This window comes from Condylura cristata, unplaced genomic scaffold (genome assembly GCF_000260355.1).
Source record: "Condylura cristata isolate star-nosed mole 26May11 unplaced genomic scaffold, ConCri1.0 scaffold00004, whole genome shotgun sequence".
NCBI lineage: Eukaryota > Metazoa > Chordata > Mammalia > Eulipotyphla > Talpidae > Condylura > Condylura cristata.
This window is the reverse complement of record NW_004567105.1, coordinates 52,275,251-52,297,727: the sequence shown is the minus strand read 5'-3', so window position 1 is coordinate 52,297,727 and position 22,477 is coordinate 52,275,251. Positions and strand designations below refer to the sequence as shown.

Here is a 22,477-nt window from a genome sequence, read left to right as displayed (position 1 = left end):
GATTTTTAAATATAGACTCATACTCTAGAGAATTCATGGAAAGGGGTGGGATCATTAAGCCAAAAATATTTTAATTTATCAAACTGGTGATGGTGGCAGAGCTCTGATCTTCTCACCACTGAGGCCTTCTACTGTCTCTTAAAAGCTTGTCCCCAAATCAATTCTACTTATTCCATAAGCAAATTTGGTGCTTTGCCTAGCTTTGGGCAGTCTTACTGTGCTCCCTAAGTGACCGCTGTCTTTCTGATCTAAGGCATGGTCTGGGAAAATTAGTACTTTGTGTTTCTAGGTATGTACTCTGTAATTTTATGGCAAGACATGTGAGAATCTCCAAGTCTAATTGATCATACTTATAAAAAATGTGGTGATGTAAAATAAAAATTTGTGGTAATATGATTGACTGGATAGTCTATGTAGGTAGGAAACCATAGTGCATTCGTTTCTCTCTTCTTTTTTCCCCCCTCCCTCCTTTGAAAGTGTCATGGAGCTTGAATAGTTGTATGTTTCATTGTAGGCCAAAATAAATGAAGAGTGAATTGTGCCAAAGTGAAAGCAGGACCATGGCCTATGTGAGGTGAGGCTGTCGTGAAGGACTGATGGATTCATTTCTTTGGAATAATTTGCTGATGAAGCTGGTCTTCTGAGTTGGGCCCAAATGAATCCATTAGCTTCACCACCTCCCTCTGCCCCAGTGATGAAGATTTTGGTTTTGCACTTTTTCAAATTTTTCTTGCTCTTTTTCTTATTTTAAAGGAAAAGATTTTCCCCCAGATGAGCTATTATTTAGAGCCAGCAGTATTTTAAACAGTTCCAATAAAACAAACCACCTTTTTTGATCCCAAACCAATCTGAGTCCCCTTCCTAGAGAAAATCACCGTTCTTAGTTTGTATTATGTCACAGAGCCTTCCCTTTTCATTCTTTAGTTCTGTACATCTGCGCACCTATGCAATACAGAATGTTGTATGAGATTTTTTTTAAGTTGTATCTATACTTTCTCTGAACTTTAAGGAACTTTAACTGTTAGTGATTATTGGTCAATTTCTTTATTCCCCTCCATAGGTATTTTACCAATTATATTTTTTATGCATGTCAGCATCTGCACTGATACCCACAATGGTGAGGCAAATGTATATTTGTTTTTATACTTGCAACACTGTGGCAAAGCTCTTAATTTCTGACTAAAATTTCCTTAAGTTAAAAAAAGGAAAATCATTAGGAAAAAAATGAGTAAAGATCCTCATTCTTATTGATTGGTAGGGAATTAAAAAACTGAGAACAGAAGTATCCATCCAGTGTATGAAAAATAAAAAGGATCCATAAATCCCGTGTCAACGACGGTGTGGGAAAATTGGTATTCTCCTGCACCACTGGCTAGCATGTAAAAGGTGTGTATCCTTTCAGGAAATGGTCTAAGCTGCTCCTAGGGATCTGTCTTAAAGAAACGATTTTGTGCTTTTAGGGGCAGGTTCACATATTTTTTTGGAGCAGTGATTCTTAACCTTTTTAGCTTGCAGACACCTTAGAAATTTTCAAAAGAACCTAGACCGTGTGAAATTAGGACTAAAAATGTGTCTTGGAAAGTTATAATATGTGGTAAGTTCATCTCATGAGAGTTCATCTCATGAAAAGTGATAGAGACTATACAGTGCACACAGGTACAGTTGTGGCCAGTATCTTAGGAGCTGTGCAGCTCTTCTGGGAGCCAATTCCATAGCTCCATAAATTTGTGTTCCTTCATCTACTCAAAAGTTGGTGTCCATAAGAGAGACTTAAAAATGAGAGACTGCACATGAGCCCCTGCTCTCCTGTAAGAATTTCTACTTATTCTACTCCTTTAATGAGTGCCTACTGTATGCTTAGGTCAGGAACCAGTACCATCTACTGACAGAAGATGCATAGTGTATCTAGCATACTGTCTGTAAAGAGTCCATTGAACGAAACCTTCAATAATTAAATTGATGACCTTAAGAGTAGAAAACTTTTGATCGCTGGACCCAATTAATCTTAAAAATGCTTCACTCTGGATATTGTCCCAAGGACACTGGAGGATATGTTTCTGGTTTCTAGAACTCAAACGCATTTGGGAAACATCCAGTTTGTCTGTGCATGTGTGTTCTCAGAACTGTTTTACATAAACCTTTTTCTTAAGGAGACTGATTTGCCAGCTCTTAGCTGTACAGGGCAAATGCAGTTTTCTGGATAAACTAGCATGACTTTGGGCACAGCTTTCTTGTAGGCTTCTGGCTGGGAGAGAGTGTATACAACCAACTCTGGGCTTGCATTAATTTTATTTAGCTTAATCGCAAATTCTTGGCACAATCATTTCCCTAAAATATATTAGGAGGTTGAAAATACAATATCAAAAGTGAGCAAAGAATTGTAATGGGAACTTTGGGTGAGTAAGTAACAAATAAACTGTATTTCAGGTTCCTTGTATTTCAAACGGGAGACATATTGCTGATCCCTGGATGGTTTTGAATGATTTATAACCTTTTATTTGTGGCTGAGTGTTGCAGTCTATGTTGTCATGGAAATTCTATTGAATTTATAGGTCCATTTATCCAAAATGATTTTCCAGACTTCATTTCATGGTGAATCATGTGGCTGTTTCTCCCAAGTACAAAGCAATTTCTTAAAAGTTTCATATTACAAAGAACACAAACACGGTAATGGTTATTTTCATTTTCATTTTTTTTTTTTTTTTTGAAATACAAATGAGTTCCAGATGCACCTAAGGAGGCCTTCCCCATCCACTGTGTGCAAGGTGTTCAACTCCACTGCATTTCAGAACCAACCTTAGATATAAGATGGCTATACAAGTGGGGAAAGGTTGTTTTTAATAGAAAAGAAAGCTATTATACTAACTCCAAAAATAGGTGAAAGTGGCCCTTTGGTTACCATTGTGTGGATCAGCACAAAACCGCTTTCCCAGTCCCTCAGCCCCCTTGAAACATTCAGTAGTAGTGAGAATGGCACAGGAAAACTCAATGCTTTACCATAGCCACAGACTAAGCTTTATGCTACAGTGGGTTTCAACACCATTGACATTTTGGGCTGGGGAGGAGCATTGTCTGTGCTTTGTAGAGTATTTAGCATTATCTCTTGGCTTCACCCACAAGATGCCAAATAGCACCCCTTCCAAGGGAGACAAACAAAAGTGTCTCAAGACATGGCCAAGTTTTTCACGGTATCCAAAGTCACACCTGGTTGAGCTCCATTGCCTGGGAAAATTGTTGTTAGAATCCTAGTTGTGACTAGTAGCGCAGTTCTCAGTGCTGATGGGAAATCTGTCCGGGGTGTTGTATGGAGAGGATGTTGTCTGTACTGGCTCTTCCACACCAGATATGTGGGTTTGAATGCTAGCTTTACCACATAGGCAAGACCTAAAATCTCAGTCTTAAAATGAGGAAAAGCATAATATTCACCCACATAAAGTGACTATAAGGGTTAAAAGAATGAAGTCATATCAAATATTGTGGAAACTGGGTATATCAGAGCAGCCCTTGTGGAGTGTTTTATGGACATACTGCCTCTTAGCTTCATTTGGAGTGTCAACCTCCAGGGACAGGTGAAAAGAAACAATGGGTGGTCCATGTAATTGTTATTTGGTCCAAGGTTGCTGTGATTCTGCACACCCAGGGACTGTCAACTTGCTATATCAGAAATTCTCATCTAGCCCTCCCCTGAGGTTTAGAGAAGCCTCTGCCAAATCTTAGGGATTCAGAAGAGGGAAGAAGACTGGACTCTGCTCCACTGTTATGTGAGAAGATCATACTTTTACTTACTCTAGTTTCAAAAGTATAGTGATTTCATTAATTCTCTTTACTCGTTAAAACACACAAAGAAATATAATACACAAATGGAAATTCACAATTAATATGTTACAGCTGAACAAATTTTCATACTTTCACAACCAGCTCCTGGATTAGGAGAGAGCATATATTGGACCCCCCAGAATCTTTCTTCCAATTATTACAACTCCACCAGGGTAACCACAGCTTTGGCTTCTAACTGCCTGAGTTTTTCCTACTTTTACACCTCGTTTGCATGGAATTACACAGTGAGGTTTTATTTATGTTTTTATTTTTGGTCCCTGCTTTATTTGATCGAGCATTGCTTGGGAGATTGTCTGTGGTTACCTAGATTATCTCTATCATTTCAGTGTATTCTGCCCCTATTCCATTGTTGACCATATCATAATTTGTTTTTACACTCATTAGCACTTCCATAGGTTTCAGTTAGGACTATTGTAAATAATTTTCACTGTTCATGTGTATTTTTCTTTTCATTCCCAACCTCCACCACCTTTTTAATTTTTAAAAACATGAAGTCAATCACTTAGAGCCTAGAGTTGGCCAGATATTGGAATTAAATTGATTTAATCCTCATGTAAGCCATTGACATATTTTTTATCCTCAGTTTACTCATGGGGAGATCCATACTCAGAGCAAGCAACTAAGTTCAGCCATGGTCACACAGCTACTACATGGGGGAGCGGTAGCTTACTGCCCTCTTCCTGAGTGACATGACAGGTGGTCTTGCTAACACACAGCCCAGTGCCGAAGCTACCTCATTTGGGCCCAGGCTTGTATTGAACTCTAAAAAGTAACTCATGAATTATGCACAATAAATCCCTAAGCAACTCAGCTTACTACAAGCAAGAACCAGAACTCTTCTCTACCAAAAACGAAGTAGAAAGATTAAATATTTGGCTCATAAGATGTATCACCAGGCTCTCCCTGGTGGCGCAGTGGGTTAAATCACAGCACTGAGAAGCTAAAGCCACTTCAGCATGAGTTTGATTCCCCCCCTGCCCCTGAGGTGACCACATGGTGTGGCAGACCTCTCCTGACCCGCCCGCTGCTCCCCTCAGCAGTGTACTTCATCAATCTGCCTGTTCTGTTCCCCATCTGTCTCTGGTGAAGCCTCTCACCGACCCTGAGCCTCTGGCCTGTACCCCAGTTCTGTATGAATAAATAAATAAATCTTAAAAAAAAAAAAAAAGATGTATCACCAAACCAGAAACTCCAAAGTCTACTAATAGAATGACTTAGAGCATCATGAACATGTTACACCCAGAGTCTTTTTTAAAGGATCCCAGAAGCATCCCAGTGCCTGATTGTGTATGAGTTTCACAGCGCTGGCGTGCACTTTGGGTTCCTCTGCTCCCAAAACTGAGATTCCTGCTGTTACGTAGCTAAAGATAATTCCATGTTATAGGGTAAGTGAAAAAAGGAATAATTAAGGATTAGTGCACTCCATGATTAATGATATTGTGTAAAACAAACGTTTCAGAATGTTTATTTAAATGCTACCTTGCCTGCAAGGATGCTGAGTACCTGCTATTCTTTGGAGCACAGTTCTAAAAATATTCTTCCAATGAAGGCTTTGTGAACCCTCCACCCAGGTTTCTTTACTACACCTTGTAGCATGTCTCAATTGGGGTGTTGACTGGCCTATGGAAAGGGTATCCTTTCACCTTACACATCCCTTTTGATCATAGAGCTAGGCAATATAAAAAATGAGCCCTGCTTAATTTGTTCTTAGCTTCCTAAAGCATGTGTAGTGAATCTTTCTTGCAATGATCCCTCGAGGTATCCTGCCTGTTTGACAGGGGAGGGCACTGAGCCATAGAGACCTCAAGTGTCCTCAGTCTACAAATCAGATCTAAAAGTATAGCACAAGCTCATTGATCTCCATTTAATAACACCCAGTTGTGTTGTCTGCCAACGTCACAGACATCTTTCTGTAAGCTATAGGGCGAACTGGATTGTATCAAGGGAAAGCAGTTTGCAATGGTTTTATGAAATGATACAGAGGCACATACTTCTGTGTATCTTTGCTTAAAATGAGTCATGGCCTTTAGGGTGTATTAAGGGGTTCAGAGAAAAAGAAACTATAAGATTTGGTACATGTATGTCGAGGAGAGAGACAGGGAGAAGGGGAGAGGGAAAAGAGAAGTGGGAGAGGGAGTTTTTGAAGTTGACTCATCTGCACATTAGATTAAAGTTGAAGCCACTAACTGGCCAGTAAACTCAGAGGTGTAGGTTACATGACGGGCAAATTCTTCGCTAATACTACAAGGGTCTCTGGGCTGGATGAGTGGGATTTGATAGTAATCTTTACTGCAAATAAAAAAATGGGGGTGGCCTCCCTGGTGGCCTACAGGTTAAGTCTCAAGTGCTCTCACCACTGTGGTGGGTAGGAATTCAGTCCCTGGCCAGAAACTAACCCATCTATGGCATAGCAGACTTCTCCTGTCTCACCTGCTGTTCCTCTTAGTGATATAGCTGTGTATTTGTAGATCAAATGGGAAATTCTGGCAAGAGTTGATATTGATAGAGTCTTCCGTGCAAAGGCTAGAAACTCAGGCAGAATTTCTGTTGCAGTCTGAAGACAGAATCTCTTCCTCCTTTTCAATCAATTGAATGAAAGCCAGTACTTTATATAGAGGAATCTGTTTTGTTTTTTGTTGATTTAAAAAGAAGTCTTGGGATATATACTCAATGGAGTATTACTCAGCTATATAAAAAGATGAAATGTTGCCTTTGGGGACAAAATGGATAGACTTTTTGGTGATTGTGTTAAGTGAAATAAGTCAGAAAGTGAAAGGCAGATACTGGATGGTTTTACTTCTCTGGAATATATACCTTCAAAGCACAGTGGACACAATTCTTAGACCTGTGAAAAATATACTGGTTACCAGATTGAGGGAAACTGTTCACTGCTTTATGTCTTTGTAATACATTTATCTAAACTCAACTTAGACATTCAATAAAAAAAAAACTAACCTTATATTGATAACAAAAATATATAAGGCTCATGTATTACTTTATATTCATTCAACTTAACATCAATAGTGATGTTAATGACAAATTAGAAATCAGCAGTATACATAGTTTTTAAGTCATATTGTAACTAGAGTCACTTTTAATATAATGGGGGGAAACAGCACGAGATAGGAGAAGGGGAATGCTAAGTAGACATCTTGTTATGAGTTCATATACACTAGGGCTCTGACCATGCCAGCTCTTTGCTCAGAGAATCCATTTCATCTCTTCCACTCACATGGTATTGTTATCATACTTGCAGGTAGTGTTTTTCATGGCTGTTTTTTAAAATATGCTCATTGGTCAGTGGTGGTGCTTTTGCTCCCTATAAAATTCTGTTTTCCAAATATCAAGTTATGCCAAGAGATACTCTGTGTCATTTATCACCTGATCTAGCTGGAGAAATGCCTGAAGGCTTTCCATTCCAGCCATTATGCAAGGTGGAATTGGATGATCCACCCAGACTGATTCTTACTCATGAGTTTGAAAAAATATTAAGAATTGGCCCTTTCATTTTACCCTGACCCACACAGACTGTCACTGACTTTATAGTTGAGCTTCATGTAGTCTGTTTGTGTAACTCCTGACTCTCTGGTAAAGTGACATTCATTTACATAAAGTTGATACAACTTTCTTTCCTTTGTAAATAGGGTACTGGTTGAATAGATTCATGGTCTTAATCTATGGTGATTTCTTGAACTAGAATGTTCTAGTTGGAAAATACTGAGTTAAAATTATTATGTCTTCAAATACCATTCCTCACTAAAAGGCCAATTTTAGGGCCAATTTTAGGACTGGCACTGAGAAAATACAAGATGAGCCTAGAAACTCTGTGCCAGCTAATAAAGAAATCCTAAAAAATAGAAAATGATGGCAACATAAGAGAATGAAACAGGAATTCATTTGAAGAGTCTCCTAGAGTACAAAATGAAGACAGTTTGAGATAATAATAGGAAGGAGTAATGGGTTACAGGCTGCCAGAAAACACAAAATCTAAAATAAATAAGCCTATAAAGTAAAAATGAATGAATGAATGTACTGTTATGAAAGGTTATTCCTTCCACTAGAATGCCACTAGTGAGGATAGAAGGGATGCTGGAGTTAAAAAAAAATATATCAATGGATACTAAAACTCATAAGTGAAAGTTGGTTGAGGGATGGATATTTGTGTAATCTCGGAATAGCTCCCTAAGAGACAAATCAGTAACTTTGTAGTGGAGAAGCCTGGCAAACATCATCTTAACCACATGGTCAATTTAAACACCTATGATACTACAATAAACACACACCTTGCTTTCTGACACAGTGCACTGTGAAGATACTGCATTGCTACTGCAGTAACCTACCCCAGGGCATCTCTGGAATTTAATCATGAGAAACCAAGTGACAAAACCAGACACTACATAAACAGTTGGGGCATGAGAAGAGTAGAACAAAAAGATAAGACAACTAAGTGCAAAGTTGAATACAAATTGTATTCCTGCATTGACAAATCAAAATGATAGTGGATTTTATTGGAAAATGGACTATAAATGAGATAATAGTATTATATCAGTATGAGATTGACTAATTTTAATAGGTATACTGCGGTTATAAGAGAATGTCCTGATGCTTAAATATTTTACACGTAACTATTTTATAATCAAGGGACATAATTTTTCCTACTCATAACGAAGTGATTCAGAAGAAACGTGTGTGTATGTGTGTTTGTAGATAAAATGGTAGAGAAGATGCCAGTGAAGTAAAATGTAAATAATTGTTGGTACTGGGTAAAGGATATATGAAGTTAGCTGATAGATATATTAATTACTTAATTTTCCAGATTTTTCTTCAGCTCATGTGCAAACATGGTTTGTTTCTTTTTTTTCAGAATTGATATACTTAGAACGCGATTTAGATTCACATTAGTAGACAGAATACACTTGCAAATTTTCAAGGGATGGCCCAAGGTTTGGCTCTTGAGAGCAGATACAGAAGGTTTGGGGCTCCTCAGGATACCCTGACACCTTCCTAAGATACTTTTTGGAAAATAGTTTTCCTGCTTCTGCCTAAATTTACCTCATCAACAATAACAGAAGAGTGTCGGAGACCAGCTCCAACTATTGAGGTGTCTGGAGGCAGGACAGGCAGGACCCTAAGGTGGGAAGGCGTCTTCGAGTAGAGATTCCTAAAAAAGGGGAAAAGGGAGAAAAAAGGGGAAAGGGGAGCGAGGAAGACACGGGAGTCAGAGTTGGGTGCAAGTCTTCCTGCTCTGCCTTCAGCAGAGGTTTATTTTATACATTACGAGCAAGCAGTGAGATGACATCAGCACACGAACTGGGCTGAGAGATTACAATCATCTTTGTTTTTCCTAAGAACAGTTTGGGGTTGTTTTGACCCTAGCTTGAGATTACAGCATTCTAAAATCAATCAAGGTAAAAAACAGGTACATAAGTGCACAAAATCGATGACTAATATTACTATAGTGGAGATCAACTAATATAGAAGTCCCTTAAACCTTATCTACTACTTAATGGGTTTGTTTTTCTGCCTTAATCATCCTAGGAGACAGAAGAGGAAATTCCTTGCTAATCAAATCTCTGAATAGGAGACATAGGTGGATTTCTTTATCTAAAGACTACATAGAATCCTGAAAAACTAGCCAGAAGACTTTTGTGGATTCCTTTAAGGTGTAGCAGGTGGAAAACTTGATTAGTTTAAAAAACAAGCAAACTGGATGAATTTCCACATCTAAAGGCCAAACAATAGGAAGTTTGAGTAATTCTTTAAAAAGCTGAATAGAAGGCTAGGTGAGATAATAGAATGATAAGATTTGGGCTATCCTCCATCCGGCAGTGAGAGAGACTTTGCAAAAACAGCCCTTTTGCTTTTATTTATCAGTCAGTAGTCAAGTCACTTGACTTCAGGGGAATTTTTTCACCCTGGTGCAGTGCTTGCTTGTCAAGGCAGGCAGGCCTTGTGCGGCTGAGGCAATCCAATTGTAAGCTGAAAGTTGCTCAGAATATTTTGATATTACGGTTATACAAAAAAGGGAGGTCATAACATAAGTTAGCGTGGAAAGTCTGATTTTTCAGAGCAATTCCCCTCCATCCGGACCGTGTCTGATGACAGAGGTTGCATAGCTCGTGTCAGAAGAGCATTTTAAATTCCTCAGCAAAATTCCATCTACTTATTTATTCTCATATTTAAGATAACTTCAAATGTTAGCATAACTCACTAGACCGTTTGAAAGGAATAGCAAGGAAAACGGATGCTTCTAGCCTCTTTATGAGATACTGTATTATCCTAATGGGAGGAGCCATGACTCAAAGATATTTCCTAAAAATGAATTTCTTCACCCAGTTGTGAATGAAAGTGCTCTTGAAGAGGTCTTAAAGTATTCTGTATCATACACCATTCAGGTGATGCATTAAACAATGTCACCCCTGTTCATGGACGGAAGAGTAAGGAATCCTCCTGTGAATTTACTTAACTTGAGGCCCTGAGTTTTAAAAGGAAAGTGAAGTGTAATTTCATGAATATACTAGTGTGGAGTTTCTCTCTTGAGTTAATAGCATTGTACCCAAAGCAATTCACCTAGTATTAAACTGTTTTAATCTGCACCTCATTGAATGGATTTTTTCCCAATGTAAATTCATGATGTCTAAAGCTGTCCAATCCTAAAGGCAACCCATTTGTAAGCAGCTACCAGAATCAATTGCCTAAGAAAAGTAATTCTTTAAAGAAAGAAATCTGTGTATCCTTCTCATATCCATTTGGATACTTGACTCTTCCTAGAAAGTATCTTGATTTGGTTTATTTGATTGCACTCTTCAAAAAGAGTAAGCAGGATCTATTTGCCTTTTGTCCTACTCTTCAGCTAGTCTCTGAGTTAGCTCTTTTCCCTGCTGAGTATTTGCCATTTCGTATCAAAGATCCAGACTCCGTTCTGGGATATAGTTGTTCAATTCACTAAAGAAAATATCATCATGCCATTGGGAAGAGTGGGGAAATGGACATGATGACAGAGAAATAATGTAAGAGATTATACTTTCTACAAAGAAGAGGGTCATTCTAGAAAATTGGCATTATTAATAGACATTTTAAGATGTCTCCCAAATGTTAACTTTATTTACAAGATTGAGGAGGTAGAGGAAAAAAGAAAGTGAACAAGAAAGAGGAGGTGGAGGAACAGGAAAAAGGAGGCGATGAAGTTGTGAATTTCTGAGTACCATATACTCAACATGCCATAGAAGATACACTACATGACTTGTTTGAACCCCATACAAGTATGCATACTTGGATCTGTACATGAGTAAGCTGATACTCAGAAATTCACTTGTTTGCCTAAGGTCTCACAGGCAAGTAATGAAAACATTGGAGTAAGAAGCCAGCTCTGTTATTTTTATCCCATACCTAGTCTCACAAGAATATGCTCTGGCCCTTTTTTGTTCTCGAATTGTATTCACTATCAAAGACTGGTCAAACATATAAAATTGTATAGTGATACTAAGCAATTTATCTGTGCTCTCCTTTTTGAAAAGAAGAGCCCTCGCTAGGTGTAAGAAAAGGTATTTAAGGTTTACAGTTGGTTTTTGTTCTGTTTTGATTTTCAGTTTTTGTATAGAAGAACTGGAGTATAGGCCAGAGGTGCAAGGGGTTAAAGGATACACCAGGAAACAGAGTGGGGAGCAGAACAAGCACATTTACTAAAAATACACTGCCTAGTGGAGCAGCAGGCCAGTCAGGAAAGGTCTGCTGTGCCATGTGGGTCAGCTCCCTGGAAGGTGATTGACAGGCCCATGGAATGAAAATGCTGAAACAAACCCTACACCACCTGGGAGGCCCAAGAGCACCTGGATTTTATACTCTTCTCTGATGTTTCTCTAACCCTAGTTAGCATCAGCTGTATGAAGCACTCTCCTTATCTGGAACCAAATGTAATAATTTCTGCCCTGCCTCCACAGGAGTAGTTTGATGAATTCTGTGATGTGCTGTACTGCATGGGATATCATGTTCTAAACTGTAAAATGTAGAACATTAATATTGTTATCACCATTATATTTCTTTGTGGAGTCACTAAAATATTCCATTTAGGCTTTTCTCAAAGCTACAGATCACTTAAAATTCTCTGTTAGAATGGGCACTGTTTGTAAATGTGTGACCATTTAAGCACTTACATTTGAACATGTAAACAGAATCTCACAAGCTGATTTTCTACTTAAAGGTATCAAAATTCATTAAAATGTTGCTTCTTAGTAGAGAACATCCATCATTATATATCAGGTAATAAAAAGTTGTTGGGTTTATTTATTTGGGGGGTCACAAAGGCACTATACTTACATGAGATGTGTTTTAGTGATCTTTACTGAAGTATTTAGGTGTAATGATATATCTGGGGTTGGCACTCAGATTTTAGCATAGAAAAAACTACAAATGGTTTAATATGTTGGGCAAAATATTAATAGGTGGGCAATCTGTATCTGTTGCACTATTTTTTGGCATAGTGTGAAAATTTTCTAATAATTTTTTAAATTGTTCTTTTACAGATGCAGATTTTCTTTTACAATCCAGATGACTTTGATAGTTTTCAAACAGCGATTTCTGAAAACAGAATAATCGGAGCCATGGCCATATTTTTTCAAGTAAGTTTACAGTGGCTCGAGCACTTCAACAGAGAGTTCGCTGTGTTTTTTTTTTGTTGTTGTTTCTGTTTTTTTTTTTTAATTCACTGAATTGTTCTATGTTTAATGAATGCATCTGTTTTCTAGTTCACACCTGTCTAAATGAAAGATATTTCATATTGTCTAATGTGTGATTTAAAATGTAAATAAGTATGTTTAGAAACATAATGAAAATTTTTGCATGAATTACTCTGATTTTATTGCTACTTGACTGGTGCACAGATTGAAGAACACATTTATCATCTAAGTTACTTCACTGCTGAAGCATTTTGAGCAGGTTCCTTCAGCATATTAAAAGGCTGATATAAAAAAAAGTGGTTTTCTTTGGAGCAACTTTAAAATTTGACATTACTTGGATGTGGATTAATAAATAGCATCAGTCACTTCTCTGTAGAGGCTCCTTTTTTTCCCTCCCTGAAATCCCCATGGTAACTAAAGTTTTTATTGAGACCATTTCCAAGTTAGTACATTTATGAACTCCCATTCATTCCTTCTCTTTTAATGTGTTTGTATTAACTATGCTCCTGACTCTTGTATTGATTCTCTACTAGAAGCTAAAACTTGCATCCTTTTATACTTAATGCTGTCTAGGCTTTTTAATAAGTCAAATCAAATTTAAGTAATGCTTTCAAAAGTCTTGATCAGGTAACCTAGAAGAGACCTCGTGCTTTGCATAAAGAAGACAACCTGAAGAATAGGTAATGACTTTTCTTTCAGTCTTAAATTTGCTGAAAGCCTACATACAAGCATCCCTTCTATCAGTGAGTCATTGTTGGAAAACAATGTCTTTCTAACAACACTAAGGAACATTAAAGTCCTCATAACCTTCTCCAATAAGGGTATTTAACCTTTGCTTTTTTTTAGAGTTACTTCCTTATCTTAGAGATGGACTTGTTCCTTTTTTTGGAATATGTCAGTTTCACTATCCTTTTTAGAAGGTGACACATGATGAACTCTTCTCTCCATTGCTTATCTCTCTCATCTACCTTTGCTCCCTTTTCTTTTTAAAGAAAGTGCAAATGGGAAAAATTGGAAAACCTAGTATTTTCCCCAAGTATCAGAAATATTAAGAGCTGTTGTAAGCACTGGTTATGGTGTGAGTTTTCAAAGTGTGGATTTTGACCTACTCAGGGGCCATGAATTCACTTCAGTGAGTCCCGGCCAGCATTTTTTAAATAATGAAATAAATATAATAGAAAAAAAAAAACCTGAAAAATATCTGAGTGAATCACATATGATAGTGGTAAATATTTTTGTAGAACTCTCATTTTTTGGTTGTTATGCACTGAGAGGCATCTTTGCTACTGGGTCATGTTATAACATGTATCTCTTGTTGTATATCATGAGCAAATATTTTGGAAGTTACCTGTTGCTGTGTATTGGAGTGATCTTCCCGTTGTCTTCCACACATGTCTTTCCCTGGTTACCTTCATGAAACACAATTGAGCATCTTGTTTAAAAAGGTTATTAACAGGAGTCAAAATATTTGCATTGAGTCCTAACTCCTTAACTTAACACTTGCATAATGGTGATGCCATTATTTAAACCTTCGAATTTCAGTACTTTTTTTTTTTCTTTTTAAGATTTATTTATTTAAGCGTATATAACTGGGGTACAGACTTGAGGTGCGGAGTTGAGAGGATTCATCAGAGACAAAGTGGAGTGCAGAACAGGCAGACAGACAAAGTATACTGCTCAGGGGAGCAGCAGGCAACACAGGAGAGGTCTGCTGAGCCATGTGTTCACCTTTGGGGCCGGGGATCCAACCCACACTGAAGCAGCTGCTGCTAGCTTGCAGTGCTGTGCTTTAACCTACTGCGCCACCAGGGAGGGCCGAATTTCAGTATTCTTTACTGTGAAATGGGGCTAGTAACCCCTGCATCATCAAAATTTTTGTTATGACTTAGTGAAGTCCCTAATGAGGTCTGGCATAGTAGATACTTGATAAATGCCAAGTAGCAGGTTACCATATCTGTCCGTCTCTGTTGCTCTGGGAGTTTGGGGTATGTGTCCTCTGTGCATTAACAGAAGTCTGTCATGGCCTTTGTCTCGTGGGCAGATAGTAAAACTGCTTCTATTTGTAAAATGCCACCAATTTGCCTTTGTCAATACTGGGGCCACTTGAATCACTAATAAAACTGTTCCTAGACACATGGTTAATTAAGCCTGGTTCTCTGCTACTGTCCCTTAGCATACTGCTTGTCTTGTAGCTGGACCTTTCTACAGCTGTTTCCTGCTCTGTCATGCCCACTCCAACCAGGTCCTAGTTTATGGGTTGCCCTTCTTATAGTTTATTAGTTGCCCTTCTTTTTTTATTATTATTATAATAGTTTATTTTTACATCATTTTGTGACTTTTTCCATCTCAATTGTAATCCTGGTGGGCTTCCTATCACTATTTCACCCGTGTGCCATCACCATAGTCCCGTGCACTCCCCCATCCCATTTTTGATCTCATTACCCATGCCACCCCCATAAAATGTCTCCGGTATATATAGTCGTTCATTATTACTATTTCCCCCCACTCCCGTCCTTGATGCTCCCGATGTGAATTAAACCATCCAGTAATTTTCTTTTTCTTTATAGAAAACAATTCTTTTAAATGGTTTTATGATTATCAAAAAGACCAAGCCTCTGCAAGATCCACGATCCACCCAGATACTACAAGCAAGACACATCGGTGTACAAATCAGCAAAAACTGGGTGTGAATGTTTAAAGTCTTCCTAAGATAAAACGGTTAGGTCGCATACGAAGAAATTAAATGTCTATCGCATCCAATATGTACTCTAGATTTTTGCTTGTTATCCAAAATAGAGTGAAGATAACATAAAATGGAGAAAATCCTGTTTTAAGATATCAGCTGCGCAGAGCGCCTCCTTTGTTTCTCCTTCAAGTCCTCATACGCTTTATGCGTTTGGACTCACACTGTGTCATACAAAGAAAGGAAAAGTTAATTGTTGTCTTGTCAGTCCACGTATTTTGAGATCTTTGTATTTTGAATCATCTCAACTGTAAAATTTGGGAGTTTGGCATTTATTCCTCAAATAGCCAGAGAAATCTTGATGTAAATTTCTAAATTCAAACTTGACACATTAACTTTTGGTAGTGTGGTACTAACCATGTAGTAAATGCTGATTCAGTGCCAGGAATGGCACTAGCTGCTATGTTAAATATTCAAGTATGAGTAAACTCTGCTCATAGGGACCTCACTGTCACAGTCCCTTGTAATAATGCTGAGAAGGAGGCAAGTAACACCTTCTTTAAAGAGGCTGTAGACACAGCCAGGGGGTGCTTATGGCTTCACCCCCTCTATTATGATTAGTTATGATGAATTTCATATTTCTGAAACATCAAAACAATTACGTATGAGTCAATCCATGGTTAACCAAAGTACCATGTACTGACCTAGACTAAAAGTTGCTCACAGCTGGTCTTACTGTGTGGGTAAAATGTGTTGAAGCTACACAATTTTAAAATACTGTGCTTCAGTTCAATATGAAGATTTATACATAAATTATGTCCTGGTGATGTAGTAGTAATCAAGATCTGAGGGTAGCTGCCTGCTGACTGTGGAGTGGATGTACAATCCCAGTGTAGCAATCTTCAGACAGTTTATTCATGTTTTTCATTGCAACGTAATCTTAAGAGTATGACCGTGACCTGGACCACTCAGTAACTGTGAGTGGTAGCTGACATCTTGGATTACAGACCTAGTAGAAGGTCAGTGTCAATGAGGAAAGATGGTGAACCAGTCCTCCAATGAGTGGCTTATGCCAGGAATTGTGAAGGAAGAAGGAACACCCCGCATGGAACCCGCAAATCCTCTCCACACTTGTGCACATTTTGGCCTGTATAACTCTAGAAGTCACAGTCACTTCTTAGGCCATGTGATAGTAAAATTTCTGACAGAAAGAACACCATTTTTCAAGTTCACTCCAGCCTTTGGACCAGAATTCCTGTAGAAGCTTTAGAGAAAAGGCTAGGGGTGAAGTTTGGTGTTAAATAATTTAAAAACTTAAACTAGCATAGGATGTACGTACTTGTCATACTCCTCAAGAGAATGAATAAATGCTTGTTTAACTAATTTATGAGTACAAAATTGATATAATTATGTTCTGTTTGTTAAAACATAACCTCTACTATCTTCTTTACTAACTATTAGCCTGATTTGGATTCCTGTAAAAATAGAAAATACCCAAAAGTCAATGCTCTCTTGAAATATTCTATATTCTGATGACATTTGCCTGTGTTATCTTTTGAAAGAAAAAAAATAAGAAAATTTGTGTGTGTGCAGGAGAGTTGAAATGACAGTGGAATGAATAGACAAATTTAGAAATATACTTTGCTTTGAAAAGATCTAATTAGTGTTGATTAAAGTTTGTATTCAGAATACCCTTACCTTTCATTAAGCCTATATTTTTTACACCAGGTATCTTCTGCCGTCACTCTCAGAATTGGATTCAGTTTTGTTTTTCTTCCTTCCAAATCCGTTCACCAGTCCTTATTTAAAATGCTTCCCTCTATTTTCCCACCAGAATCAAAGAGCCATCTAACCATGTGATCATTAATAACTTAGTGCCATTCAAGCTGATATTCATAGACATTTGATATTCCCCATTCTTTTATAGTTTTGATTATTTTGGTTTTATAGGTTTGATTATTGCATTTTTCCAGAAGCACATGATTATCATTGAATTTATGACTTGGGGGACTGTCTCATTAGTTTTTACTACCCAGTTGGCATTGTTATTTGAATGCCTGAAATTTTATTTATATTTCTTGATTCCATTGAACTTTATAATTGTGAATGTATGATTAGGAGCGTTTATATTTAGAAATTTTTGTCTTGATATGGTTTCCAGATTCTGTATTAGATACTTTGGGTATTTTCCCTTCTGAATCTTCACATCAGACAGAAAGACATGAACTTTTTATATCTTTTTCCAGATAATCAGTGGTCTATCATTTAATAAGTAAATTGCATTCTTATTTATTTATTGCTTGTCTTAACGTATTTCTTTTTTGACAAATACTTTTAACAACTATTAACAATGTTTTCATTTGTTATAGCAATTTCACTTCTACTGGGAGAGCTGAGCTCCTTTACACAGATTTTTTTCTTTATATTTTAATTTCTATCCAGAATATGACTGCATTTGTTTGAATTTTCTTTCCCTAAGGTCTGTAGTTCAGTCATTTGCTCCCTCTTTATTTCTGCCCTTACTTCATAGCTGAAAGCAGACTTGAGAACACAAATCTTACCCAAGTTGCTAACCCATTCTTTATATCATGTCAGTGGTACAGACTGCTTAATTATTTTTCTCCATCTGGAGAGGCTTAGTAATTAAATGAAATGGCAGCACCTGTGATTATTTATAGACCTCGACAAGGCAGGAGGAGTTCTTGATGACTAACCCATCCAGGAGTAGCAAAGAAGCCTTTTTCTCCACTTCCCTGCATTTTATCTTCCCTCCCCCACCAAAGGTAGATGTGATTTATCCTTCTTTAAACCCAGTTTCCCTTCAGTTTCCATCTTACATTAAAACTGTAATATACTTGCTTTTTTTCTACCTTTGTGCTGTGAGATCATTGAGAATATGGAGTCTTAGCTTACCCATCACTGTATCTCTTGCAAAGGGCCAGCATTACCACTTGGATTGCAACAGCTTAACCAAATTTCAGGGAAAACATGTTTAGGCTCTATAATCTTGATTAGAAAGGGGCAACCAGAAAGCTTGTGGGTGAAGGAGCATTAGAAACAGACACTAGGAGAAAAGGTAAGAGAACATTCCAATATGGACTTGCAAGATGAAGTCCACTTACTCCAGGTACTACTACACTGAGTATGGCTGAGTTAGAGGAAACCTCTCAGGATCCTGCCAAAAGATTAACATTTGGTTTTTGACCAAGCGTATGCCTAGGTAGCTGTGTAGGCTTCAGAAGAAATAGGTGGTGATTATACCAGAAGTGTAAGACTCTTGAGATGGTCCAAGTCACTGAGCCTGAAGCTTGTGAGTCTGCCTATTCATCAAGGATAGTAACCATAGTAATCCTTATCTGAGACTCCATTGAGCCTAACATGATGTTAAAGGAATGCATTTCCATTTCTGCCAGTAGTTGTGAAAGGTCAGCAGAGCTGTAAAAATCTTAAATTATTAGGGCACTCAGAGGCCTTAAAGGAGAGTTCTACTGTCAAGAACACTGGGATATGTATGCATGTATCTGAGACATATTTTAGTTTCCCGCCAAAATTCTTTTGTCTCAGTAGGCAGCAGGTAGACAGGCTTTGGTAATTAATTTGCTATTATTCTTTCTGGTTTCCATCTCATGTTGCGTGTGTGTGTGTGTGTGTGTACACATGTGAATTTCCTTCATACGATTCTCTGAAGGTTGATGGGTTAGTTTCTGTGTTTCAGTGCATATACATAAATACATTTTCTTGCTTTTCCTCACTCTTGTTATTCTTCATATGTCTGTCTTCACTTCTTCCTTTTGTATTTCAGAGACTAACTGGAAAACAGGTAATAGTCTCCCATTTATTTATGTGCTCATTTGCTATTTCATTTGTTCATTCTGCGGTATTTCTTAAGCACTGTCTCTATGCCATTCTCCACAAAAATCGCAAGGACATCTTGAATTGTAGCCTGATCACAGAGTATTAGGGGTTTGAAAGTGCTGATCTCTGCATTCCCTCTTTAATAGCATCTCTTTGTTACTCAGAGATGGCAGAGGATGAACAGTTCAGGTAGATAAAAGATAAAGAGAAGAATGCAAGAATTATACCTTATGTATAATTACAAAATGATGACTTCATTTCAAGAGCATTAAGTTTCTATTTGTGAATTTCAGAATTGAACAGCCCTCCATTTTTCTTTTTCTGCCTATTTATCTACAAGGCAAAACAGTACTACTAAAGTATAAATCATCCCTTTTATACATGGTGATCTAAATTGATCTTTCTTTAAAGCTATTTCCAAGGAATTCTTTTATTTTTATAATAAAGAAAAAAAATTTCTATCATTACTTTTAGATGCTTCAAATTTACCATTTGCTGGTTTTGTTGGCAATATAAAACCAAGGGTCCCTACTCTGTAGAAAAAAGAAAGAACAAGACAGAGAGAAGAAGAAGGGGGTGGAAGAGCAGAAGGTAAAGGAGAAGAAAGGAAAGAAAAAAGAAATTTATAACTATACCTGTTTACTTAACAACAAACTATTTTAACTAACCATAACCATACATGTGTCAGGGAATGGTGGTAGGTTGTTGAGACTTCCTTCTTTAGACTGCTTCTCAGTATAATTTCAGTAAACTAATATGATTCTTGATCTGTTTCTTTCCAGTTATACTGTTTGAATATCATCTTTTTCACATTTTCCACATCCTTGGCTTTATCCAGTTATAAGTTTAATTCTTTCACTACATTACCTAGGAGTGTAATTTCAGAATGTTTTAAGTTGATTAAGAAGACTTTTTTTATGCACACACAGAAATTAAAATACATATGTTCCAATTAAACTATTTTAACAGATAATTAATTTCATAGGACTTAGCATTAAGTGAATACCAGAATCATTTTTAATGTTCAGATGCAATTTTGGAATGGATTTGCAGATGTACAACATTGAATTTATAGTCTATCAGGTGTTTTAGTACATCTCATGTGTGCAAATGACCTGTAACTCAAATTTCCTCTTAGTGGGCATTAAAGAGGACTATTTAATAATTGGTGAAGCATTACATAATTAAGAGACTTTGAGTTCTTTGAATGTGAAAATCTTCTTTAATTAAATCATCATACTACAAGGACAGTTACCGAGTGTTTTGCTTTTGTACTTCACTGAACAATGATTTAGAATTGGTTTGGCCAGAAGTTCTAATATAGAGTTAGAATCGGTTTGCCCTAATCTCAAACAATATTTGGCTATCAGAGGGATTAAGTAGTTGACATGGCCTCATAGCTCTTTGGAGACTACCAAACCAAGAAGTCTAATTGTATGACTACTTATCCAGTTGTCTCATTTTTTTCAGTCCCCCTGGAGTCTGACCGGCTTAGTAAACCTCTTTGGAGAACTCTACCAGTAAATCACTTTGTATTCTAAGTTTAGAAGTGAGTGATGACTGTCCAAGTTAATAGATGCTGCCAAGTAAGATATAACTGCTAACAATATAGCATTAGTATTTTCAGTAATGTGATAATTATGTATAGAAGACAACCTAAATGGTTAAACTACTGAACAGAAAAATTGCAAGTTATAAAAATCAACATACAAATATCTGTTGTTTCTGTTTAATAATAATAAATTAGCAAAAAAGGGACATTAAGAAAATAATACCATTAATAGCAGCTTTCAAAAAAAAAAAAACAACTTAGGAAAAGGGCCCTCCCTGGTGGCGCAGCAGGTTAAAGCATGCACTAATAAAGCCACTTCTGCAAGAGTTCGATCCCCGCTTACCTCAGGAGGTGACCACATGGCCCCTCAGACCTCTCCTGACCCACCTGCTGCTGCCCTCCTGCTCTACTTCGTAGATCTGCCTGTTCTGCTCCCCACTGTGTGTCTGGTGAAGCCTCTCACCACTCCTGCACCTCTGGCCTGTACCCAGTTCTGTATGCACAAAAAAAAAACCTTAGGAATAAATTTTAAGGTAAAAGACATATGCATTAGAAAACATAAGACATTGATAAAAACATGATGCAAATTCCTCAAAAAAACTAAAAATGAAGCCTACCATATTATCCAGCAACTCTGCTTATGAATATTTATTTGAACAAAATGAAAACACTAACTTGAATAGACCTAGAAACAACTTAAGTGTCCATTGATTAATGAATGTTGTACACTTGAAGATAACATGTTTTATTTTGATTATATCTTAAAATTTCTCAACGCAAGAAAGAAAAAGTTGTAACTATACTGATTGTGGTAATTACTTTGCAATATTGAGTCATTATGTTGTACAAATGAAACTAATATATCAACCTAAGGAAAAAAGTTATCATTGAGATCTCAATCATATAAAGTACTAATATAAAGTGCCTACATTAAATAAAACTTTATATATGCTTCACTAGGACCCCTCCCAAGGCATTATTATGTCCGTTTGACAGGTGCAGTATTGATAATGACTTTTTCTTTTGATTGCTCCTTTTTTATAAAAAAGCAATGCAGAGTATTGAATGATTGATGTGGTGTTACATAAGAATAGGGTGAGTGACTAGATTTAAGCTGTTATTTATTAACTATTTTAATGGCAGTAGTTCTTGGGGAGGGGCAGGGATTTTTGTCCCTCAGGAGACAGGAGCCATGTCTGGAGACATTTATTTGTCACATTAGATTACTAGCCTTGAGTGGGGAGAGACTATGGGTGACAGTCAGCATCAAGCGCCTCATCTGTCACAGCACAGCATCTCACAACAGAATATTATTGGGTCCAAAATGTCAGTGTAGAGGCTGAGAAAAACCCTGCTTTCTGGTTATAATGCCATATTGTTTAAATCTTGGTGAATACTACAACAAAGGCTATTTGGGTTATTCTCAATTTGATGGCAACTAGATTAATAGTGGTCCCATGTCCAGGATATTCCCAGTCCCTGACCAACCCAGCTTTAATCAGTTGTGATTCTAAGATAAAGCATGATGATTCGCATGCCCAAATATTTAACCTTACCCTGTTTTTCCAGCTTCACCTTGGCATCCTTAAATTAAAGGCCCACATGGCTATTTTTCCCAAACACAGCACCAATCCGAAACAGGCACCGATAGAGCACTTAGAGATAGAAAAGTAAACAAAGGTAAGATCATGTACAAATACTTTTGAACTGGAAATCAGTGGAAGTGGTTTCAAAATTCAGAAGATCAGTGAGACTCCTTAGTGAGTCTCCTTACTCCTTTGCAAATCGCAGTACTATTCTGCCCCCATGACAGTGTGGCAGTAGCTTCCCAGTGCAGCAGAACAGAATAGCAAAGTAGTTAATTGTGGTTTAATT

At 37.3% G+C, this 22,477-nt stretch overlaps 1 protein-coding gene across 3 annotated transcripts in view; it reads left to right on the top strand.

Moving 5' to 3' along the window:
- PTPRG (protein tyrosine phosphatase, receptor type, G) overlaps nucleotides 1–22,477 on the top strand; it is a 650,641-nt gene that overhangs the window by 446,608 nt on the left and 181,556 nt on the right. For all 3 annotated transcript variants that reach the window (XM_012720264.1, XM_004676019.2, XM_004676018.2), the window contains exon 5: nucleotides 12,360–12,455. In XM_012720264.1, coding sequence (XP_012575718.1) covers nucleotides 12,360–12,455 — 96 coding nt within the window. The remainder of the gene's footprint in view (nucleotides 1–12,359; nucleotides 12,456–22,477) is intronic.